This window comes from Mytilus galloprovincialis, chromosome 4, assembly GCF_965363235.1.
Source record: "Mytilus galloprovincialis chromosome 4, xbMytGall1.hap1.1, whole genome shotgun sequence".
Lineage (NCBI taxonomy): Eukaryota > Metazoa > Mollusca > Bivalvia > Mytilida > Mytilidae > Mytilus > Mytilus galloprovincialis.
The window spans coordinates 83,028,628-83,051,481 of NC_134841.1; the positions used below are offsets into that span (position 1 = coordinate 83,028,628).

At 33.1% G+C, this 22,854-nt stretch overlaps 1 protein-coding gene across 1 annotated transcript; it reads right to left on the reverse strand.

Moving 5' to 3' along the window:
- Positions 1-1,414: 1,414 nt before the first annotated feature.
- On the reverse strand, positions 1,415-22,234 carry LOC143073172 (grpE protein homolog 1, mitochondrial-like). Its single transcript, XM_076248512.1, has 4 exons — positions 21,881-22,234; positions 5,366-5,461; positions 3,698-3,878; positions 1,415-3,019 (listed from the first exon to the last, which is right to left on the reverse strand). Exons 2-4 carry the CDS (start codon positions 5,452-5,454, stop codon positions 2,591-2,593), a joined length of 699 nt encoding a protein of 232 aa, XP_076104627.1. The 5' UTR covers positions 5,455-5,461; positions 21,881-22,234; the 3' UTR covers positions 1,415-2,590.
- Positions 22,235-22,854: the final 620 nt, after the last annotated feature.

The window sequence follows — 22,854 nt, forward strand, 5'->3', positions numbered from 1 at the left end:
GGTCATAAACCTTGTGTTTAAATTTCATAGATTTCTATTTATAAACTAAAGTTATTGTGCGAAAACCAAAAATAATGCTTATTTGGGCCCTTTTTTGGCCCCTAATTCCTAAACTGTTAGAACCAAAACTCCCAAAATCAATCCCAACCTTCCTTTTGTGGTCATAAACCTTGTGTCAAAATTTCATAGATTTCTATTTACTTAAACTTAAGTTATTGTGCGAAAACCAAGAAAATGCTTATTTGGGCCCTTTTTGGCCCCTAATTCCTAAAATGTTGGGATCAAAACTCCCAAAATCAATCCCAACCTTCCTTTTGTGGTCATACACCTTGTGTTAAAATTTCATAGATTTCTATTCACTTTTACTAAAGTTAGAGTGTGAAAACTAAAAGTATTCGGACGACGACAACGACGCCAACGTGATAGCAATATACGACGAAAAATTAAAACTTTTGCGGTCGTATAAAAACATATTAATTAATATTACATTGCGTTTTACATTTGTTGAGGAATGATTATCAATGAGACAAAAGTACAGTGGTTGTGTACTTCATTAAATTGTTGCGTTCTAAATTAGTCCCTTAGCTAATTCTTTTTGAATTGTTTACATTTTTCATGTTGTGGACTTTTGTAGCTGACTATATGGTATTGCTTTTTCTCAAAAGATGACCTTATTGCTGACTTCTAGTTCATTTAAACCCCGGTGAATATAGTCAATCTTACCACATCTCATTATTACAGCAACAAACAGATTAAACATATGAAAAATAAGAAAAACAATGGACGCTTACATTCATCATTGCAGGGCCTTTTAAAGCTCAATATGTGGGATGGGCTTTACTAATGGTTGAAATCCGTACGGTGACCTATCATTTTAAACCTTTATATCATTTGGGCCTTGGTGAGAAATTGTCTCATTGGCAATCATACCACATCTTCTTATTTATATATCTAAATTATATTGTTTGTTGCTGTGTAACATCTTTGATTTGTTTCACACAGGAATTGTTTTCCATTTGTCATTTCCGGGCCTTTAATACTGTAGCTGATTATGATGAATGGGCTTTGTTCATTGTTGAAAGTCCATACAGTGGCCTATGATTGTTAATTTCTGTGTCATTTGGTCTCATGTGGGGAGTTGTCTCATTTGCAATCATACAATATCTCCTTATGTTTATATGTAATGTTAATGTTATTGATGATTTTTTAATTACCAGGTACAGAAATGGTATATTATGTTTCTCAATAACACATGAGCTTCTGGAGGCTATGCCCCCTTTCAAACCCCCTACCTGAAGGTGCTGTCTTGAACGGTTGAACCTTCAGGTTATGGTAAGAAGGGAGGGTGAACACTTCAAAATGACCTAGCAATGCCACTGGCATATACATGTATGCAAGTCAGATAAGGAAATAATTCTAAATAATAATGCTTTAATGTATTTAGCCTGTAGTTTGCAATTCAGTATTCTGTAAACATAATACAAATTAAAATATTCACAACATGCATATATATAATGTTCACTATCAACTCATATTTTATTTGAAATATAGTTTAATCAACTAGTACTGTAGCTGCTCATTTAAGGTGGTACCCAACACCTTAACTAAAATTTATTTGGCTAGTTTAATTTTCATAAAATTTTGACAAAGTATTTACTTTGACCCTTTGAAAAAAATATAAAAATTTCAAAAAATTTGAACCAACCGTTTTATCAGAAAAATCACAGCAGTTTGACAAGCACGTATTTTGATCATCGAGAAGCTTAATATTCTCTAATCAACACAACGTAATTAAAACGTTTAGCTGATTTTACAGAGTTATCTCCCTGTAGTGTTAGGTACCACCTTAAATGAAATATTTTTCAGACATGGGAAAAATTAATTTTGAAGCCCAACATCTCAATGAACTCATGTTAGTCAACCAGACCAATGAAAAAAGTTTATCATTCTTTTTTATTTCAAAATTTAATAAATTAATACATAATGATATAGAAATCTATATTTTTTACTCTTTCCTAAAACAAATTATTGAACAAGACATTTGTAATTTATAGCTGATTTGAAAAAAAATTATTTGTCATCAAAACTCATTCATTTCAATATTTCCATTTTTCAAGTTTTATCATTTTTATAAAAATAAAAAGATGTGGTATGATTGCCAAAAAGGACAACTATCCACTAAGACCAAATAAAGTAAATGAATGCAACTTCGTGTATAGGTCAGAAATAAATGAACTTTATTTTTCGTTGCACTGAAACTGATGATCTGTCATTGTCTGTCCAAATCCATGCTGAATATAACAACAATATTTTTCAATTGCATCTAGTTTGTTATTAATTACATGCAAATACTTATGGTATGATTCTGAAACAAGTCAACTTGTTTAAAACTTGTTATTGTGACATACAAATGTATTTTCTTATCAAACCCCTATTTCATGGCACATTTCAATTTCTATTACAACTTACACACAGCTTTATCCTTTCACCTTAACCAATAGTAGACAACTGTTATTTAAATACATAACACAATACAAAAAGGTTTTACTGAATATATCAATGATGAAACTTTACAATATTATCACATGATCTATGCTTTAAATACTCCTACAATTGCTGGCCGTATTGTTCTTTCTTTCAACTTGTACCCTATTTTATTGACAGCAGCAACATTTGAGTTCGATTCTTTATTCTCTGTGGGTACTTGATACATGGCTTCATGTACATAAGGATCAAATTTATCTCCTACTTTTGGTTCGATTTTCACCAAGCCATGCTTGTTAAACGCCTTCTGTAACTGTGATTCTGTCATTGTTAAACCATCGAATAAATTTTTCAAATGAATATTTTTTGGTACTTCTTCTTTTGGAACATTGTCAACTGCCATGTTTAACACATCAGCCACCTCCAGTAAATCTTTACAGAAGCCTTGTATTCCGAATGCTTTAGCATCATCTATTTGTTTGATCATCCTTCGTCTCACATTCTCTGTTTCTGCTAACGACCGTACATATTTATCCTGCAAAAGATAAGATGTATATAATAAATGTATCATTTTTTTTAATAGCAATTTTAAAGTCTAACTTATTTTCAGTTGAAAAATTCAATACGATCCTTAATTGCAGAACTAAAGATTTACATCTTGCATTTTAGTGTTTTCCACAAAATGTCTGGACAATGCTATACATTTGTATAAAAGACAAATAAAACCACATCAAATAAACAATAAGGTAATAAACATTTGGAAATCCTTTAGACAAACTCTACACATAAAGAAATAATGAAAAAAAAAACATTCTTATTTTAATTTTGTTTTATTCCTGACAGAAATTTAGATTGATTGTGGTTTGTTTTACGTCAAGTAAAAATCTTTCAACAAGGTTTTTCATATCTTTTGATTTTTCTATAATGCAATAAACCAGTTTACTGTCTATTAAATGAACCTTTTGTGTTGATCTTGAATTACTGATAATTGTTTATAGTTTCTCTCTGTCCAAAAGCTATCTTTATTAAGTGCAATAACTTCAATTAAAAGATTTTCAGCTTTGATGACCTATTTGATGATTGTGTACAAACAAATGATTAGAACAACTCACTTGACCTTGGGAGTCAGCTGGTGAGCTTACAAAAAGGAAGCAATTGCTAAAAATTTATATCTATCCTATAGTTTCTCTGGCTAAAAGGATAAGAAACTTACTTTAAAAGACTTTAAATCTTCTTCTAGTTTTGAATTTTCTTCTTTCCATTTTAACTCTATTTGTGCAATCTCTGATTTAGATGCATCAATAGATTCAGTATTTTCGGATGTCTTTGGTGCATCATTTGTTTGACTGTTTGTATCTGATGCAGTTGTTGACCAAAATCTTGACTTGTGTGCACTGTAAATTAGGTATTATACAAAGTAAAAAAACAGATTAAGAAAAGGGGAAAAAACACATAAATATTCTAGCTGTTGTACTGTTATTGTTTGTTTATATAATTTTAACGAGTTGCATAAATGAAAAACAAAAAATGTGAATCTTTATTAAAGACCTATATAATTGTCTATACAGCTGGTTATTGGTAATTTCAGATGTAACTAGATAACATGAATTTCATTGCAAAATTGCTAGTCTCCACTGGGACTCGAACCCAGGACCTCTGTGTTACAAGGCAGCACATATACTGACTGAGCTAAAGAAGTACTTCCTTAGCTCAACCGCTTACGCTGACTAAGTATCTTTGTACCACATTTACTAAGGGAAGCAATCCTGTCACATTTCCCCCACCTCACAAGTCTTTATACTCTGTAATAATGAGATCTCCATTTTTTATATATACATGTATTTCCCCTGGATAGGTTATTCTTCTAAGCGCGGGTTTTTATTGTTGGGCACCAATTTATGTAACCGGAGAGCATGAATTTCATAATTTTCATTGCAAAATTGCGTGTTTCCACTTACACTTCTACCGAGAACAAGACATATTGCTACTCGAAGCTACCACATGGACCTTGAGATGTATTTTGGCTTTTAATGTGTTTGAGCTGTTTTTTATTGACATGATCGTTGTACAGCCAAAATTTCTTTAAAAATGAAATTTAAAAAAACAGCCATTCATAAACAGATTTTCTTTTCTTTATCAGTTCCAATAATTTTAAATACAGTGTATAACATGTATGCAGCTAATAGTCCATGTACATTAATTTGTTCACACGAATGTTGAATGATGTACAAAATGTAGGGGTCACATAATATTTATGTTTCAGGTAATCAAAATTATGTCGGAGATTTTTTCTTCTGTTTGGCAGCTGCCATCAGTTATAATAATTCTACACTTTAGGTTAAACAATGGTGTGCACAATATGTGCTTTAATTACTAGCAATTTACCATGCCAGTGTTATTAATTGAAAAAAATGTACAAAACAAAATGTGCAAGTAACAACAAACTGATTGATATTTCATCCAATTGCTGTGTTTTATACAATAAAAAAATCTTGGACATTGCATTGTTTATATATAGGGTATTCAAGTCTTTGATACAACATCAATGACAATGCTGCCACCACATTCTTGACCTTTAGACAAATGTCAGAAAAGTTGAAATGTTGGATGCTGCTTCTAAATGGTATGTCTTGAAGAATGCAATTATTGACATCAAGAATGCTCAAATTCGTCATTGATGGCTTGTGTCACACAAATATCTAACTCTAAGTCACTCATATTCAACAAAACAGATTCTTGACAATCTTGTTAACGAAATTATGTAAACGTCAAAAGGGCATTACATCATTTAACTAATGCATCTATTTCTGAAAGTTCTATCTTCAAAATTATCATTTTTATATACATAAATATTAATACGACTCTCAAAAAGCTATTTTACCTCCTTGAAACCTGCCTAGTTGCATGAATTTGAGTAATATTCGAAAGTCTTTGAGTTGACCGTATCCACATGTTCGCCATTGTCGCCATCCTGAAACTAACACACAAAATGATTTCCGGATAGTTAGGTTACTATTTCCGGATTTTATCTTCCTTCCAGTGTATATTTGTGATTATGATGAAATATTGAAATCAAATTACAAAACCACGGTGAAATAGTATTAATATAGGGTCCATGTAACACTTATCAATTCATTTTTTTCACTTTTTAAATTTTGTGAATTTTATTCAAAGTTACTTGTATTACATGAAGGGGCACTAGCTGTCAAGAACATGTTCACCGATTTGACTCAAATTCTCATATTTGATTTATAACAATGTAAAACATCAATACAAATTACAAAAAGTCTAAAATAAACAATTTACAGAGCATGGGCTCGAAATTATGTAGTTTCCTTTCGTGCTGGTTTAGTCTAGACACCTGATTAGATATATCGAGTTGACCTCGTAAAACATCCGATCACTATGGGGTGCCTGAGGCGCCCTATGGTGACCCATAGGTACCTATGGTTTGAACACCCTATGTAACGTAAACACAAATATAGATATAACTAGTATCTCAATTGTTTGTAAAACAATTGAAAGGTCTTTCCTGTAAAAGTGATGTTTTTGTATTGTACTTTGTACGACCTTTCGTTTGATATACGACAAGCATACCTTCTGAAACTTTTCGCTTTTTACACTTAATGACCTCATCCGCCTACATTTTTGAGATCGGAATTATGATATATGGAACAGAGAAGATGAGCTTTCATTTGATATGCGACAACACCATGTTCTAGAAAGTTTGATTTTTGCACTTAATAACCCTATCCAAGTAATTTTTGGAGGTCGGGAATTTGATATTTCAAATGTACACATCATGACCTTTCATTTGATATACAACAACCCTACCTTAAAAGAACATTTATTTTTTGCACTCAACGACCCCATCCAACCTAGTTTTGGGAGACGTCAATTTGAAATTTGAAATGTACGCTTTATGTTCTTTCATTTGATATGCGACAACCTAACCATCTGAGAAATTTGAATGTTTGCACTAAATGACCCCACCCGTCCCCCTGGGATGAAAAGGGGGTTTAAAATTTTCATTTTTAAGTAAAGTTTGTTAAGACCTTCAATTTGATATATCAGATGACCCCATTTGACAAAGTGCAAATAATGATGCAATATCAACTATATAAATAGAAGTTATGAAACTTACAAAGTCAATGCAAAACTTGAAAATTTCAAATTGATTTTTTTTGGTGTTTTTTTCAATGGAATGTTTTTGGTATTTAGTCAAACATATAACTATGTTAACCTCTTCAATTTCTAAAACATTTTAAGTGGTAAGCTCTTGATGATTCAGAAATACATGCCTCCGCTCGAAAAACTTCAAACTGCATTATCTCTAAAACGACAATAGATATCTCAAATCTGTTAAATGGTAAATGATCTACAGTTAAAGGACAACATTATAGAAAAAGAATTGGGACAATTTCAAAGTTCACCAAGGTCACAATTAATCATCAAATATATGATGCAATACAAAACTTGAGAACCGGAAGTCGTAGAGACATGGGACTATCACCATTCAACTCAGGACCACTTGACCTTTCAAATATCACAAGGTCAAAGTCATAGTATAATGTGAAGGTCAAGGTGAAATTTCATCATGACCTGACATTGACCTCAAATTGAAGGTCTTGAACTACTGATCATCTTTGCAGTTTATAGTAGGTTGATATCTGTTACCTTTAAAAAGATATACACACAATACTATACTTTTAAGAATCATTCCGTCGTAACTTTTGAACAGACAGTCGGACTCTTTTGAGGTCAGTGTATAAAATGTAGAGCTCGTCGAGAGAAACATTTTATACGCTGTAAGTATGCAGCAAACTCTTATCGTTTTCTTAATATGAAAGCTTGAAATTGCAGCGTAATTTTTTTTTGCACTCGGTGACCTTTGACCTTGGGTGCAAATTAAAGGTCACATGAACTTAAGATTATTGGTGTAGGTCCCAAGTCTTTACGACTTCCGGTTCTCGAGATACAATTTTTCAAAAATTGTTTATATTTTTTCAAGGGAAATAACTCCTTATAAGGGTTAACAACAAAATGATTGTATATGTTAATTAACATTGCCATCTGGTCCTGTACATGTTGCCGTTTTCAAATGGATTCTATCTTGAATACTTTTTGAGAAAAATGTAAAAGAAAGAAATTGATTCAAGGGGACATAACTCTCATATGGAATGATGAAATCCTTAGCAGCCTCATATGGTAACACATTATGATGAGATCTAACTATTGTCCAAATAAGGTCATGATATCTTCAAAAACAACGAGGGGGGGCAATGTCGAAAAAAACCAATAAAAGGGAGATAACTTCTAAAGGGGATGATGAAATCCTACACAGCCTCATCTGGTAATACTTCATGATGAGGTCTACCGATGGTCCATATTTGGTCTTGATAACTCCAATAGAAACAAGGGGAGGCCATGTTAAACAAATGCTGGATGAAAAAAAAAAAAAAAAAACAGGAGAAAAACTAGTATCTCAATTGTTTGCAAAACAATTGAAAGGTCTTTCCTGTAAAAGTGATGTTTTTGTATTGTACTTTGTACGACCTTTCGTTTGATATACGACAAGCATACCTTCTGAAACTTTTCGCTTTTTACAGTTAATGACCTCATCCGCCTACATTTTTGAGATCGGAATTATGATATATGGAACAGAGTAGATGAGCTTTCATTTGATATGCGACAACACCATGTTCTAGAAACTTTGATTTTTGCACTTAATAACTCTATCCAAGTAATTTTTGGAGGTCGGGAATTTGATATTTCAAATGTACACATCATGACCTTTCATTTGATATAGAACAACCCTACCTTAAAAGAACATTTATTTTTTGCACTCAACGACCCCATCCAACCTAGTTTTGGGAGACGTCAATTTGAAATTTGAAATGTACGCTTTATGTTCTTTCATTTGATATGCGACAACCTTACCATCTGAGAAATTTGAATGTTTGCACTAAATGACCCCACCCGTCCCCCTGGGATGAAAAGGGGGTTTAAAATTTTCATTTTTAAGTAGAGTTTGTTAAGACCTTCAATTTGATATATCAGATGACCCCATTTGACAAAGTGCAAATAATGATGCAATATCAACTATATAAATAGAAGTTATGAAACTTACAAAGTCAATGCAAAACTTGAAAATTTCAAATTGATTTTTTTTGGTGTTTTTTTCCATGGAATGTTTTTGGTATTTAGTCAAACATATAACTATGTTAACCTCTTCAATTTCTAAAACATTTTAAGTGGTAAGCTCTTGATGATTCAGAAATACATGCCTCCGCTCGCAAAAGTTCAAACTGCATTATCTCTAAAACGACAATAGATATCTCAAATCTGTTAAATGATAAATGATCTACAGTTGAAGGACAACATTATAGAAAAAGAATTTGGACAATTTCAAAGTTCACCAAGGTCACAATTAATCATCAAATATATGATGCAATACAAAACTTAAGAACCGGAAGTCGTAGAGACATGGGACTATCACCATTCAACTCAGGACCACTTGACCTTTCAAATATCACAAGGTCAAAGTCATAGTATAATGTGAAGGTCAAGGTGAAATTTCATCATGACCTGACATTGACCTCAAATTGAAGGTCTTGAACTACTGATCATCTTTGCAGTTTATAGTAGGTTGATATCTGTTACCTTTAAAAAGATATACACACAATACTATACTTTTAAGAATCATCCCGTCGTAACTTTTGAACAGACAGTCGTAGGAAAGACCTTAACAATAAGGTCTTTCCTCGCGGAGAGGAAAGACCTTAACTAGTATCTCAATTGTTTGTAAAACAATTGAAAGGTCTTTCCTGTAAAATTGATGTTTTCGTAATGTACTTTGTACGACCTTTCGTTTTATATACGACAAGCATACCTTCTGAAACTTTTCTCTTTTAACACTTAATGACTTCATCCGGCTACATTTTTGAGATCGGAAGTATGATATATGTAACATAGAGTAGATGAGCTTTTATTTGATATGCGACAACGCCTTGTTCTAGAAAGTTTGATTTTTGCACTTAATAACCCTATCCAACTAATTTTTGGAGGTCCGGAATTTGATATTTCAAATGTACACATCATGACCTTTCATTTGATATACAACAACCCTATCTTAAAAGAAAATTTATTTTTTGTACTCAATAACCCCATTCAACCTATTTTTGGGAGACGTCAATTTGAAATTTGAAATGTACGCTTTATGTTCTTTCATTTGATATGCGACAACCTTACCATCTGAGAAATTTGAGTGTTTGCACTAAATAACCCCAACCGTCCCCCTGGGATGAAAAGGGGGTTTAAAATTTTTATTTTTAAGTAGAGGTTATTAAGACCTTCAATTTGATATATCAGATGACCCCATTTGACAAAGTGCAAATAATGATGCAATATCAACTATATAAATAGCAGTTATGAAACTTACAAAGTCAATGCAAAACTTGAAAATTTCAAATTGAATTTTTGGCATTATTTTCCCTTGAATGTTTTTGGTATTTGGGCAAACATATAACTATATTAACCTCTTCAATTTCTAAAACATTTTAAGTGGTAAGCTCTTGTTGATTCAGAAATACATGCCTCCGCTCGCAAAACTTCAAACTGCATTATCTCTAAAACGACAATAGATATCTCAAATCTGTTAAATGATAAATGATCTACAGTTAAAGGACAACATTATAGAAAAAGAATTGGGACAATTTCAAAGTTCACCAAGGTCACAATTAATCATCAAATATATGATGCAATACTAAACTTAAGAACCGGAAGTCGTAGAGACATGGGACTAGCACCATTCAACTCAGGACCACTTAACCTTTCAACTATCACAAGGTCAAGGTCATTGTATACTGTGAAGGTCAAGGTGAAATTTCATCATGACCTGACATTGACCTCAAATTGAAGGTCTTGAATTACTGATCATCTTTGCAGTTTATAGTAGGTTGATATCTGTTACCTTTTAAAAAGATATACACACAATACTATACTTTTAAGAATCATCCCGTCGTAAGTTTTGAACAGACAGTCGGACTCTTTTGAGATCAGTGTATAAAATGTAAAGCTCGTTGAGAGGAGCATTTTATACGCTGTAAGTATGCAGCAAACTCTTATCGTTTTCTTAATATGAAAGCTTGAAATTGCAGCATAATTTTTTTTTGCACTCAGTGACCTTTGACCTTGGGTGCAAATTAAAGGTCACATGAACTTAAGATTATTGGTGTAGGTCCCAAGTCTTTACGACTTCCGGTTCTCGAGATACAATTTTTCAAAAATTGTGTATATTTTTTCAAGGGAAATAACTCCTTATAAGGATTAACAACAAAATGATTATATATGTTAATTAACATTGCAATCTGGTCTTGTACATGTTGCCGTTTTCAAATGGATTCTATCTTGAATCCATTTTGAGAAAAATGTAAAAGAAAGAAATTGCTTCAAGGGGACATAACTCTCATAGGGAATGATGAAATCCTTAGCAGCCTCATATGGTAACACATCATGATGAGATCTAACTATTGTCCAAATAAGGTCATGATATCTTCAAAAACAACGAGGGGGGGCCATGTCGAAAAAAAACAATAAAAGGAAGATAACTTCTAAAGGGGATGATGAAATCCTACACAGCCTCATCTGGTAATACTTCATGATGAGGTCTACCGATGGTCCATATTTGGTCTTGATAACTCTAATAGAAACAAGGGGAGGCAATGTTAAACAAATGCTGGATGAAAAAAAAAAAAAAAAAAAAAACAGGAGAAAAACAATAAGGTCTTTCCTCGCGGAGAGGAAAGACCTTAACTAGTATCTCAATTGTTTGTAAAACAATTGAAAGGTCTTTCCTGTAAAAGTGATGTTTTCGTAATGTACTTCGTACGACCTTTCGTTTGATATACGACAAGCATACTTTCTGAAACTTTTCACTTTTATCACTTAATGACCTCATCCGCCTACATTTTTGAGATCGGAATTATTATATATGTAACATAGAGTAGATGAGCTTTCATTTGATATGCGACAACGCCATATTCTAGAAAGTTTGATTTTTGCACTTAATAACCCTATCTTACTAATTTTTGGAGGTCAGGAATTTGCTATTTGAAATGTACACATCATGACCTTTCATTTGATATACAACAACCCTACCTTAAAAGAACATTAATTTTTTGCACTCAATGACCCCATCCAACTCATTTTTGGGAGACGTCAATTTGAAATTTGAAATGTTCGCTTTATGTTCTTTCATTTGATATGCGACAACCTTACCATCTGAGAAATTTGAATGTTTGCACTAAATGACCCCACCCGTCTCCCTTGGATGAAAAGGGGGTTTAAAATTTTCATTTTTAAGTAGAGTTTATTAAGACCTTCAATTTGATATATCAGATGACCCCATTTAACAAAGTGCAAATAATGATGCAATATCAACTATATAAATAGAAGTTATGAAACTTACAAAGTCAATGCAAAACATGAAAATTTCAAATTGATTTTTTGGTGTTTTATTCCATGGAATGTTTTTGGTATTTGGTCAAACATATAACTATGTCAACCTCTTCAATTTCTCAAACATTTTAAGTGGTAAGCTCTTGATGATTCAGAAATACATGCCCCAGCTCGCAAAACTTCAAACTGCATTATCTCTAAAACGACAATAGATATCTAAAATCTGTTAAATGATAAATGATCTACAGTTGAAGGACAACATTATAGAAAAAGAATTGGGACAATTTCAAAGTTCACCAAGGTCACAATTAATCATCAAATATATGATGCAATACAAAACTTGAGAACCGGAAGTCGTAAAGACATGGGACTATCACCATTCAACTCAGGACCACTTGACCTTTCAAATATCACAAGGTCAAGGTCATAGTATAATGTGAAGGTCAAGGTGAAATTTCATCATGACCTGACATTGACCTCAAATTGAAGGTTTTGAATTACTGATCATCTTTTCAGTTTATAGTAGGTTGATATCTGTTACCTTTAAAAAGATATACACACAATACTATACTTTTAAGAATCATCCCGTCGTAACTTTTGAACAGACGGTCGGACTCTTTTGAGCTCAGTGTATAAAATGTGGAGCTCGTCGAGAGGAACATTTTATACGCTGTAAGTATGCAGCAAACTCTTATCGTTTTCTTAATATGAAAGCTTGAAATTGCAGCGTAATTTTATTTTGCACTCGGTGACCTTTGACCTTGGGTGCAAATTAAAGGTCATATGAACTTAAGATTATTGGTATAGGTCCCAAGTCTTTACGACTTCCGGTTCTCGAGATACAATTTTTCAAAATTGTGTATATTTTTTCAAGGGAAATAACTCCTTATAAGGGTTAACAACAAAATGATTGTATATGTTAATTAACATTGCCATCTGGTCTTGTACAGGTTGCCGTTTTCAAATGGATTCTATCTTGAATACTTTTTGAGAAAAATGTAAAAGAAAGAAATTACTTCAAGGGGACATAACTCCCATAGGGAATGATGAAATCCTTAGCAGCCTCATATGGTAACACATCATGATGAGATCTAACTATTATCTAAATAAAGTCATGATATCTTCAAAAACAACGAGGGGGGGCCATGTCGAAAAAAACCAATAAAAGGGAGATAACTTCTAAAAGGGATTATGAAATCCTACACAGCCTCATCTGGTAATACCTCATAATGAGGTCTACCGATGGTCCATATTTGGTCTTGATAACTCCAATAGAAACGAGGGGAGGCCATGTCAAACAAATGCTGGATGAAAAAAAAAAAAAAAACTAGTATCTCAATTGTTTGTAAAACAATTGAAAGGTCTTTCCTGTAAAAGTGATGTTTTCGTAATGTTCTTTGTACGACCTTTCGTTTGATATACGACAAGCATACCTTCTGAAACTTTTCGCTTTTTACACTTAATGACCTCATCCGCCTACATTTTTGAGATCGGAAGTATGATATATGTAACACAGGATCGATGAGCTTTCATTTGATATGCGACAACGCCATGTTCTAAAAAGTTTGATTTTTGCACTTAATAACCCCATCCAACCAATTTTTGGACGTTTGGGAATTTGATATTTCAAATGTACACATCATGACCTTTCATTTGATATACAACAACCCTATCGTAAAAGAAAATTTATTTTTTGCACTCAATGACCCCATCCAACCAATTTTTGGGGGACGTCAATTTGAAATTTGAAATGTACGCTTTATGTTCTTTCATTTGATATGCGACAACCTTACCATCTGAGAAGTTTGAATTTTTGCACTAAATGACCCCACCCTTCCACCTGGGATGAAAAAGAGGTTTAAAATTTTCATTTTTAAGTAGAGTTTATTGAGACCTTCAATTTGATATATCAGATGACACCATTTGACAAAGATGCAATATCAATTATATAAATAGAAGTTATGAAACTTACAAAGTCAATGCAAAACTTGAAAATTTCAAATTGATTTTTTGGTGTTTTTTTCCATGGAATGTTTTTGGTATTTGGTCAAACATATAACTATGTCAACCTCTTCAATTTCTAAAACATTTTAAGTGGTAAGCTATTGATGATTCAGAAATACATGCCTCCGCTCGAAAAACTTCAAACTGCATTATCTCTAAAACGACAATATATATCTCAAATCTGTTAAATGATAAATGATCTACAGCTGAAGGACAACATTATAGAAAAAGAGATGGGACAATTTCAAAGTTCACCAAGGTCACAATTAATCATCAAATATATGATGCAATACCAAACTTGAGAACTGAAAGTCGTAGAGACATGGGACTATCACCATTCAACTCGGGACCACTTGACCTTTCAAATCTCTCAAGGTCAAGGTCATAGTATTATGTGAAGGTCAAGGTGAAATTTCATCATGACCTGACATTGACCTCAAATTGAAGGTCTTGAATTACTGATCATCTTTGCCGTTTATAGTAGGTTGATATCTGTTACCTTTAAAAAGATATACACACAATACTATACTTTTAAGAATCATCCCGTCGTAACTTTTAAACAGACGGTCAGACATATTTGGGCTTATTGCATAAAATGTAGAGCTCGTCGAGAGGAACAATTTACACGCTGTATGTATGCAGCAAAGTCTTATCGTTTTCCTAATATGTAAGCTTGAAATTGCAGCGTAATTTTATTTTGCACTCGGTGACCTTTGACCTTGGGTGCATATTGAAGGTCACATGAATTAAAGATTATTGGTCAAGGTTCAAGGTCTCTATGACTTCCGGTTCTGAAAATAGAATTTTTCAAAAATTATTTATAATTTTTAAAGGGAAATAACTCCTTATAAGGATAAGTAACAAATTAATTGTTTATGTTTATAAACATTGCCATCTGTTCTTGTACATGCTGTCATTTTCAATTACATTCTATCTCAAATACTTTTTGAGAAAAATGCAAATATTAAAAATTGCTATAAGGGGATATAACTCTCAAAGGGGACGATGAAATCCTATGCAGCCTCATGTGGTAATACATCATGATAATATCTACCTATTGTCCATATAAGGTCATGATATCTTTTCAAACATTAAAGGGGGGCCATGTTGAAAAAAATCAATAAAAGGGAGATAACTTCTAAAGGGGATGATGAAATCCTACAAAAGTTCATCTGGTAAAAGTTCATGATGAGGTCTATCGATGGTCCATATTTGGTCTTGATAACTTCAACAGAAAGGGGAGAAGGCCCTGTCAAAAAAATGTTGGAAGAAAAAAAAGAAAAAGAAAAAACATTAGAAAAACTAGTATCTCAATTGTTTGTAAAACAATTGAAAGGTCTTTCCTGTAAAAGTGATGTTTTCGTAATGTACTTTGTATGACCTTTCGTTTGAAATACGACAAGCATACCTTCTGAAACTTTTCGCTTTTTACACTTAATGACCTCATCCGCCAACATTTTTGAGATCGGAAGTATGATATATGTAACACAGGGTAGATGAGCTTTCATTTGATATGCGACAACGCCATGTTCTAAAAAGTTTGATTTTTGCACTTAATAACCCCATCCAATCAATTTTTGGAGGTTGGGAATTTGATATTTCAAATGTACACATCATGACGTTTCATTTGATATACAACAACCCTATCGTAAAAGAAAATTTATTTTTTGCACTCAATGACCCCATCCAACCCATTTTTGGGAGACGTCAATTTGAAATATGAAATGTACGCTTTATGTTCTTTCATTTGATATGCGACAACCTTACCATCTGAGAAATTTGAATGTTTGCACTAAATGACCCCACCCGTCCCCCTGGGATGAAAAGGGGGTTTAAAATTTTCATTTTTAAGTAGAGTTTATAAAGACCTTCAATTTGACATATCAGATGACCCCATTTGACAAAGTGCAAATAATGATGCAATATCAACTATATAAATAGTAGTTATGAAACTTACAAAGTCAATGCAAAACTTGAAAATTTCAAATTGATTTTTTGGTGTTGTTTTCTATGGAATGTTTTTGGTATTTGGTCAAACATATAACTATGTCAACGTCTTCAATTTCTAAAACATTTTAAGTGGTAAGCTCTTGATGATTCAGAAATACATGCCTCCGCTCGCAAAACTTCAAACTGCATTATCTCTAAAACGACAATAGATATCTCAAATCTGTTCAATAATAAATGATCTACAGTTGAAGGACAACATTATAGAAAAAGAATTGGGACACTTTCAAAGTTCACCAAGGTCACAATTAATCATCAAATATATGATGCAATACCCAACTTGAGAACCGGAAGTCGTAGAGACATGGTACTATCACCATTCAACTCAGGACCACTTGACCTTTCAAATATCACAATGTCAAGGTCATAGTATAATGTGAAGGTCAAGGTGAAATTTCATCATGACCTGACATTGACCTCAAATTGAAGGTCTTGAATTACTGATCATCTTTGCAGTTTATAGTAGGTTGATATCTGTTACCTTTAAAAAGATATACACACAATACTATACTTTTAAGAATCATCCCGTCGTAACTTTTGAACAGACAGTCGGACACTTTTGAGCTCAGCGTATTAAATGTAGAGCTCGTCGAGAGGAACATTTTATACGCTGAAAGTATGCAGCAAACTCTTATCGTTTTCTTAATATGCAAACTTGAAATTGCAGCGTAATTTTTTTTTGCACTCGGTCACCTTTGACCTTAGGTGCATATTAAAGGTCATATGAATTTAAGATTATTGGTGAAGGTTCCAAGTCTCTATGACTTCTGGTTCTCGAAATAGAACTTTTAAAAAAATATTTATAATTTTTAAAGGGAAATAACTCCTTATAAGGATTAGTAACAAATTAATTGTTTATGTTTATAAACATTGCCTTCGGTTCTTGTATATGCTGCCACTTTCAAATCGAGTCTATCTCTAATACTTTTAAGGAAAAATACAAATAAAAGAAATTGCGTCAAGGGGATATAACTCTCAAAGCTGATGATGAAATCCTATGCAGCCTCATATGGTAATACATCATGATAATATCTACCTATTGTCTAAATAAGGTCATGATATCTTTTCAAACATTTTGGGGGGACCATGTTGAAAAAAATCAATAAAAGGGAGATAACTTCCAAAGGGGATGATGAAATCCTACAAAAGTTCATCTGGTAAAAGTTCATGATGAGGTCTATCCATGGTTCAAATTTGGTATTGATAACTCCAATAGAAGCGGTAGGAGGGCGTGCCAAACAAATGCTGGAAGGAAAAAAAAAAGAAAAAACTAGTATCTCAATTGTTTGTAAAACAATTGAAAGGTCTTTCCTGTAAAAATGATGTTTTTGTAATGTTCTTTATACGACCTTTCGTTTGATATACGACAAGCATACCTTCTGAAACTTTTTGCTTTTTACACTTAATGACCTCATCCGCCTACATTTTTGTGATCGGAAGTATGATATATGTAACACAGGGTAGATGAGCTTTCATTTGATATGCGACAACGCCATGTTCTAGAAAGTTTGATTTTTGCACTTAATAACCCTATCCGACTAATTTTTGGAGGTCAGGAATTTGATATTTTAAATGTACACATCATGACCTTTCATTTGATATACAACAACCCTATCTTAAAAGAAAATTTATTATTTGCACTCAATGACCCCATCCAACCAATTTTTGGGGACGTCAATTTGAAATTTGAAATGTACGCTTTATGTTCTTTCATTTGATATGCGACAACCTTACCATCTGAGAAATTTGAATTTTTGCACTAAATGACCCCACCCTTCCACCTGGGATGAAAAAGAGGTTTACAATTTTCATTTTTAAGCAGAGTATATTGATAACTTCAATTTGATATATCAGTTGACCCCATTTGAAAAAGGGTCAAAAATGATGCAATATCAATGGTATAAATAGAAGTTATGAAACTTACAAAGTCAATGCAAAACATGAAAATTTCAAAATGATTTTTTGGTGTTTTTTTCCATGGAATGTTTTTGGTATTTAGTCAAACATATAACTATGTGAACCTCTTCAATTTCTTACACATTTTAAGTGGTAAGCTGTTGTTGATTCAGAAATACATGCCGCCGCTCGCAAAATTTCAAACTGCATTATCTCTTAAACGACAATAGATATCTCAAATCTGTTAAATGGTAAATGATCTACAGTTAAAGGACAACATTATAGAAAAAGAATTAGGACAATTTCAAAGTTCACCAAGGTCACAATTAATCATCAAATATATGATGCAATACCAAACTTCAGAACCGGAAGTCGTAGAGACATGTGACTATCCCCATTCAACTCAGGACCACTTGACCTTTCAAATATCACAAGGTCAAGGTCATAGTATACTGTGAAGGTCAAGGTGAAATTTCATCATGACCTTACATTGACCTCAAATTGAAGGTCTTGAATAACTGATCATCTTTGCAGTTTAAAGTAGGTTGATATCTCTTACCTTTAAAAAGATATACACAAAATACCAAACTTTTAAGAATCATCCCGTTGTAACTTTGGAACAGACGGTCGGACCTTGATGGGCTTATAATATAAAATGTAGAGCTCGTGGAGAGGAACATTTTATACGCTATATGTATGCAGCAAAGTCTTCTCGTTTTCCTAATATGTAAGCTTGAAATTGCAGCGTAATTTTATTTTGCACTCGATGACCTTTGACCTTGGATGCATATTGAAGGTCACATGAATTAAAGATTATTGGTGAAGGTTCAAGGTCTCTATGACTTCCGGTTCTGAAAATAGAATTTTTCAAAAATTATTTAGAATTTTTAAAGGGAAATAACTCCTTATAAGGGTAAGTAACAAATTAATTGTTTATGTTTATAAACATTGCCATCTGTTCTTGAACATGCTGTCATTTTCAATTACATTCTATCTCTAATACTTTTTGAGAAAAATGCAAATATAAAAAATTGCTATAAGGGGATATAACTCTCAAAGGGGATGATGAAATCCTATGCAGCCTCATCTTGTAATACATCATGATGATATCTACCTATGGTCCATATAAGGTCATGATATCTTTTAAAACATTAGAGGGGGGCCATGTTGAAAAAAATCAATAAAAGGAAGATAACTTCTAAAGGGGATGATGAAATCCTACAAAAGTTCATCTGGTAAAAGTTCATGATGAGGTCTATCGGTGGTCCATATTTGGTCTTGGTAACTTCAACAGAAAGGGGAGGAGGCCCTGTCAAAAAAATGTTGGAAGAAAAAAAAGAAAAAGAAAAACTAGTATCTCAATTGTTTGTAAAACAATTGAAAGGTCTTTCCTGTAAAAGTGATGTTTTCGTAATGTACTTTGTATGACCTTTCGTTTGATATACGACAAGCATACCTTCTGAAATTTTTCGCTTTTTACACTTAATGACCTCATCCGCCTAAATTTTTGAGATCGGAAGTATGATATATGTAACACAGGGTAGATGAGCTTTCATTTGATATGCGACAACGCCATGTTCTAAAAAGTTTGATTTTTGCACTTAATAACCCCATCCAACTAATTTTTGGAGGTCGGGAATTTGATATTTCAAATGTACACATCATGACCTTTCATTTGATATACAACAACCCTATCGTAAAAGAAAATTTATTTTTTGCACTCAATGACCCCATCCAACCAATTTTCGGGGGACGTCAATTTGAAATTTGAAATGTACGCTTTATGTTCTTTCATTTGATATGCGACAACCTTACCATGTGAGAAATTTGAATTTTTGCACTAAATGACCCCACCCTTCCATCTGGGATGAAAAAAAGGTTTACATTTTTCATTTTTAAGTAGAGTTTATTGAGACCTTCAATTTGATATATCAGATGACCCAATTTGACAAAGTGCCAAAAATGATGCAATATCAACGATATAAATAGAAGTTATGAAACTTACAAAGTCAATGCAAAACATGAAAATTTCAAAATGATTTTTTGGTGTTTTTTTCCATGGAATGTTTTTGGTATTTGGTCAAACATAAAACTATGTTAACTTCTTCAATTTCTCAAACATTTTAAGTGGTAAAATGTTGTTGATTCCGAAATACATGCCGCGGCTCGCAAAATTTCAAACTGCATTATCTCTAAAACGACAATAGATATCTCAAATCTGTTAAATGGTAATTGATCTGCAGTTAAAGGACAACATTATAGAAAAAGAATTGGAACAATTTCAAAGTTCACCAAGGTCACAATTAATCATCAAATATATGATGCAATACCAAACTTGAGAACCGGAAGTCGTAGAGACATGGGACTACCACCATTCACCTCAGGACCACTTGACCTTTCAAATATCTCAAGGTCAAGGTCATAGTATACTGTGAAGGTCAAGGTGAAATTTCATCATGACCTGACATTGACCTCAAATTGACGGTCTTGAATTACTGATCATCTTTGCAGTTTATAGTAGGTTGATATCTGTTACCTTTAAGAAAATATACACAAAATAATATACTTTTAAGAATCATCCCGTTGTAACTTTTGAACAGACAGTCGGACATTTTTGGACTTATCATATAAAATGTAGAGCTCGTTGAGAGGAGCATTTTATACGCTGTATGTATGCAGCAAAGTCTTATCGTTTTCCTAATATGTAAGCTTGAAATTGCAGCATAATTTTTTTTTGCACTCAGTGACCTTTGACCTTGACGGCATATTAAAGGTCACATGAATTAAAGATTATTGGTGAAGGTCCCAAGTCTCTACGACTTCTGGTTCTCGAAATACAATTTTCTAAAATTATGTACAGTTTTTCAAGGGAAATTACTCCTTATAAGGGTTAATAACAAAATGATTGTAGATGTTCATTAACATTGCCATCTTTTCCTGTACATGTTGTCGTTTTCAAATCGATTCTATCTCTTATACTTTTTGAGAAAAACGCAAAGGAAAGAAATTGTTTCAAGGGGATATAACTCTCATAGGGGACGATGAAATCCTATTCAGCCTCACATGGTTATACATCATGATGAGATCTACATTATGTCCAATCAAGGTCATGATATCTTTAAAACCAACGAGGGGGGGGCAATGTTGAAAAAAATCAATAAAAGGGAGATAACTCCTAAAGGGGATGATGAAATCCTTAACAGGGTCATTTGGTAATACATCTTGGTGAGGTCTAGCTATGGTCCATATTTGGTCTTTATAACTTCAACAGAAACAAGAGGCGGGCATGTCAAAAAAATGTTGGAAGAAAAAAAAGAAAAAGAAAAAACGGAAGAAAAACAATAAGGTCTTTCCTTTGTAGAGGAAAGACCTTAAAAAGAAAAAGAAAAAACATTAGAAAAACAATAAGGTCTTTCCCATGTAGGGGAAAGACCTTAACAATAAGGTCTTTCCCATGTAGGGGAAAGACCTTAAAAACATGCGAAAAACAATAAGGTCTTTCCTCGGGAAGAGGAAAGACCTTAAATAAGGTCTTTCCTCGCGGAGAGGAAAGACCTTAAATAGATTAAGCGAAATCGTGCTTTTTCTATGTCTATTTAATTCCATATAATAGATTAAAAACAATTGTTAATCATCATTTTTACTTGTATAGGCTATATAAGATTGACTTTTTGTCGATCAATCAGTCAATTAAATGATTTACCTTCGTTTGACCAGGGGCGGATGCAGGAATTTTCGAAAGGGGGGTGCTAACCCAGGGCAAAGGGGGGGGGGGTGCAGGGGGGTGCAAAACATATGTCCCGATACAAATGCATTGATCGGCAAAAATAAAGGGGGGTGCGCACCCCCGGAACCCCCCCCCCCCCCCCCCCCCCCCCTGGATACGCCACTGAAGTTTCACTTTCAATGTTGACATTCTTTACCATTAAAAGACTGGTCATGCACGATTCTTGCATTATCATCTCTAGCTAAGGGGTTAAATTGAAGTTCACATGAATACGGATTGAATGAGGTAGAATTATTCACTTACCAGTGAAAAATTAATCTTCAATGTTTCTTAGCTTATTTAGTCAAAATTAAATCATACTGGTTGCTGAAAGCGAATTCTCTTATGGTTGGGGTCTGTTATCTAACTCCCACGTGAATAGATATTTTTCGTATCACACCGTACGGAGTGTGATATGAAAAAGTGATATCAAAATTACGTTAATTTGATTGGCTTATCTCGTAAATTTCCAATATTTTCATTGGCCGTTGATCAGGTCATTATTCACTGGAAAAGGTCATGCCGGGACTACTTTTTTTCTTGACAACTGATTGTTTACTTCCGGTTTTCGCGATTTTCGTCTGCTTTATCGTCTGCATTATCTAATATAAATCTTATCATGGAGAAATAAAGAAAGGAACCCGTGCACTCGTTATGAAACCTATTAAAATATAAAAAAAAAAAGATATATCTGGGAGTCAATGGAACAGTATTCTGTTCACACAAGAACATACAACACAATAAAATAAAACCACATTAGTTCAAAAAGTATACAGATCAGTACGCGTTGCAAAGAAAAACGGCCGTAGCAACACAACTCACAACAAATAGGCCACGCACATACAACTTTTTGCCATAAGAGAAATAGGTTTAACAACTTGTGAGAATTAGATATCGCTTGATATCAACTCTCGTTATTTAATTTCAATAATAATAAACTCGCCATAGGTAGGCTCGTTTATTATTATTGAAATTAAATAACTCGAGTTGATATCAATCGATATCTAATTCTCACTCGTTATGCACGTGTCGTTATGAAACCTATAATTATTTTTCACTATTTCACTTTCGTTAATGAGGGAACAAAAACAAATATTTAAGATTGTTTTATATATCTCGTAGCTAGTGCCCCTTTAATATAAAAATTCCATTTTTTTAAATGTTATTTTGAAATTTAGAAATTTTCACCAAATTTTTAAAATTCTAAAATTCTAAACATCGCATCTGTTTTTAAAACG

Bases quoted from the DNA above. Each gene is read 5' to 3' on its own strand.
- LOC143073172 (XM_076248512.1), bottom strand. From the start codon at position 5,454: ATGGCGACAATGGCGAACATGTGGATACGGTCAACTCAAAGACTTTCG. The intron at 3,879-5,365 runs GTAAAATAGCTT...CCTAATTTACAG, and splicing joins ACTAGGCAGGTTTCAAGGAG to TGCACACAAGTCAAGATTTT. The intron at 3,020-3,697 runs GTAAGTTTCTTA...TATCTTTTGCAG, and splicing joins AAGATTTAAAGTCTTTTAAA to GATAAATATGTACGGTCGTT.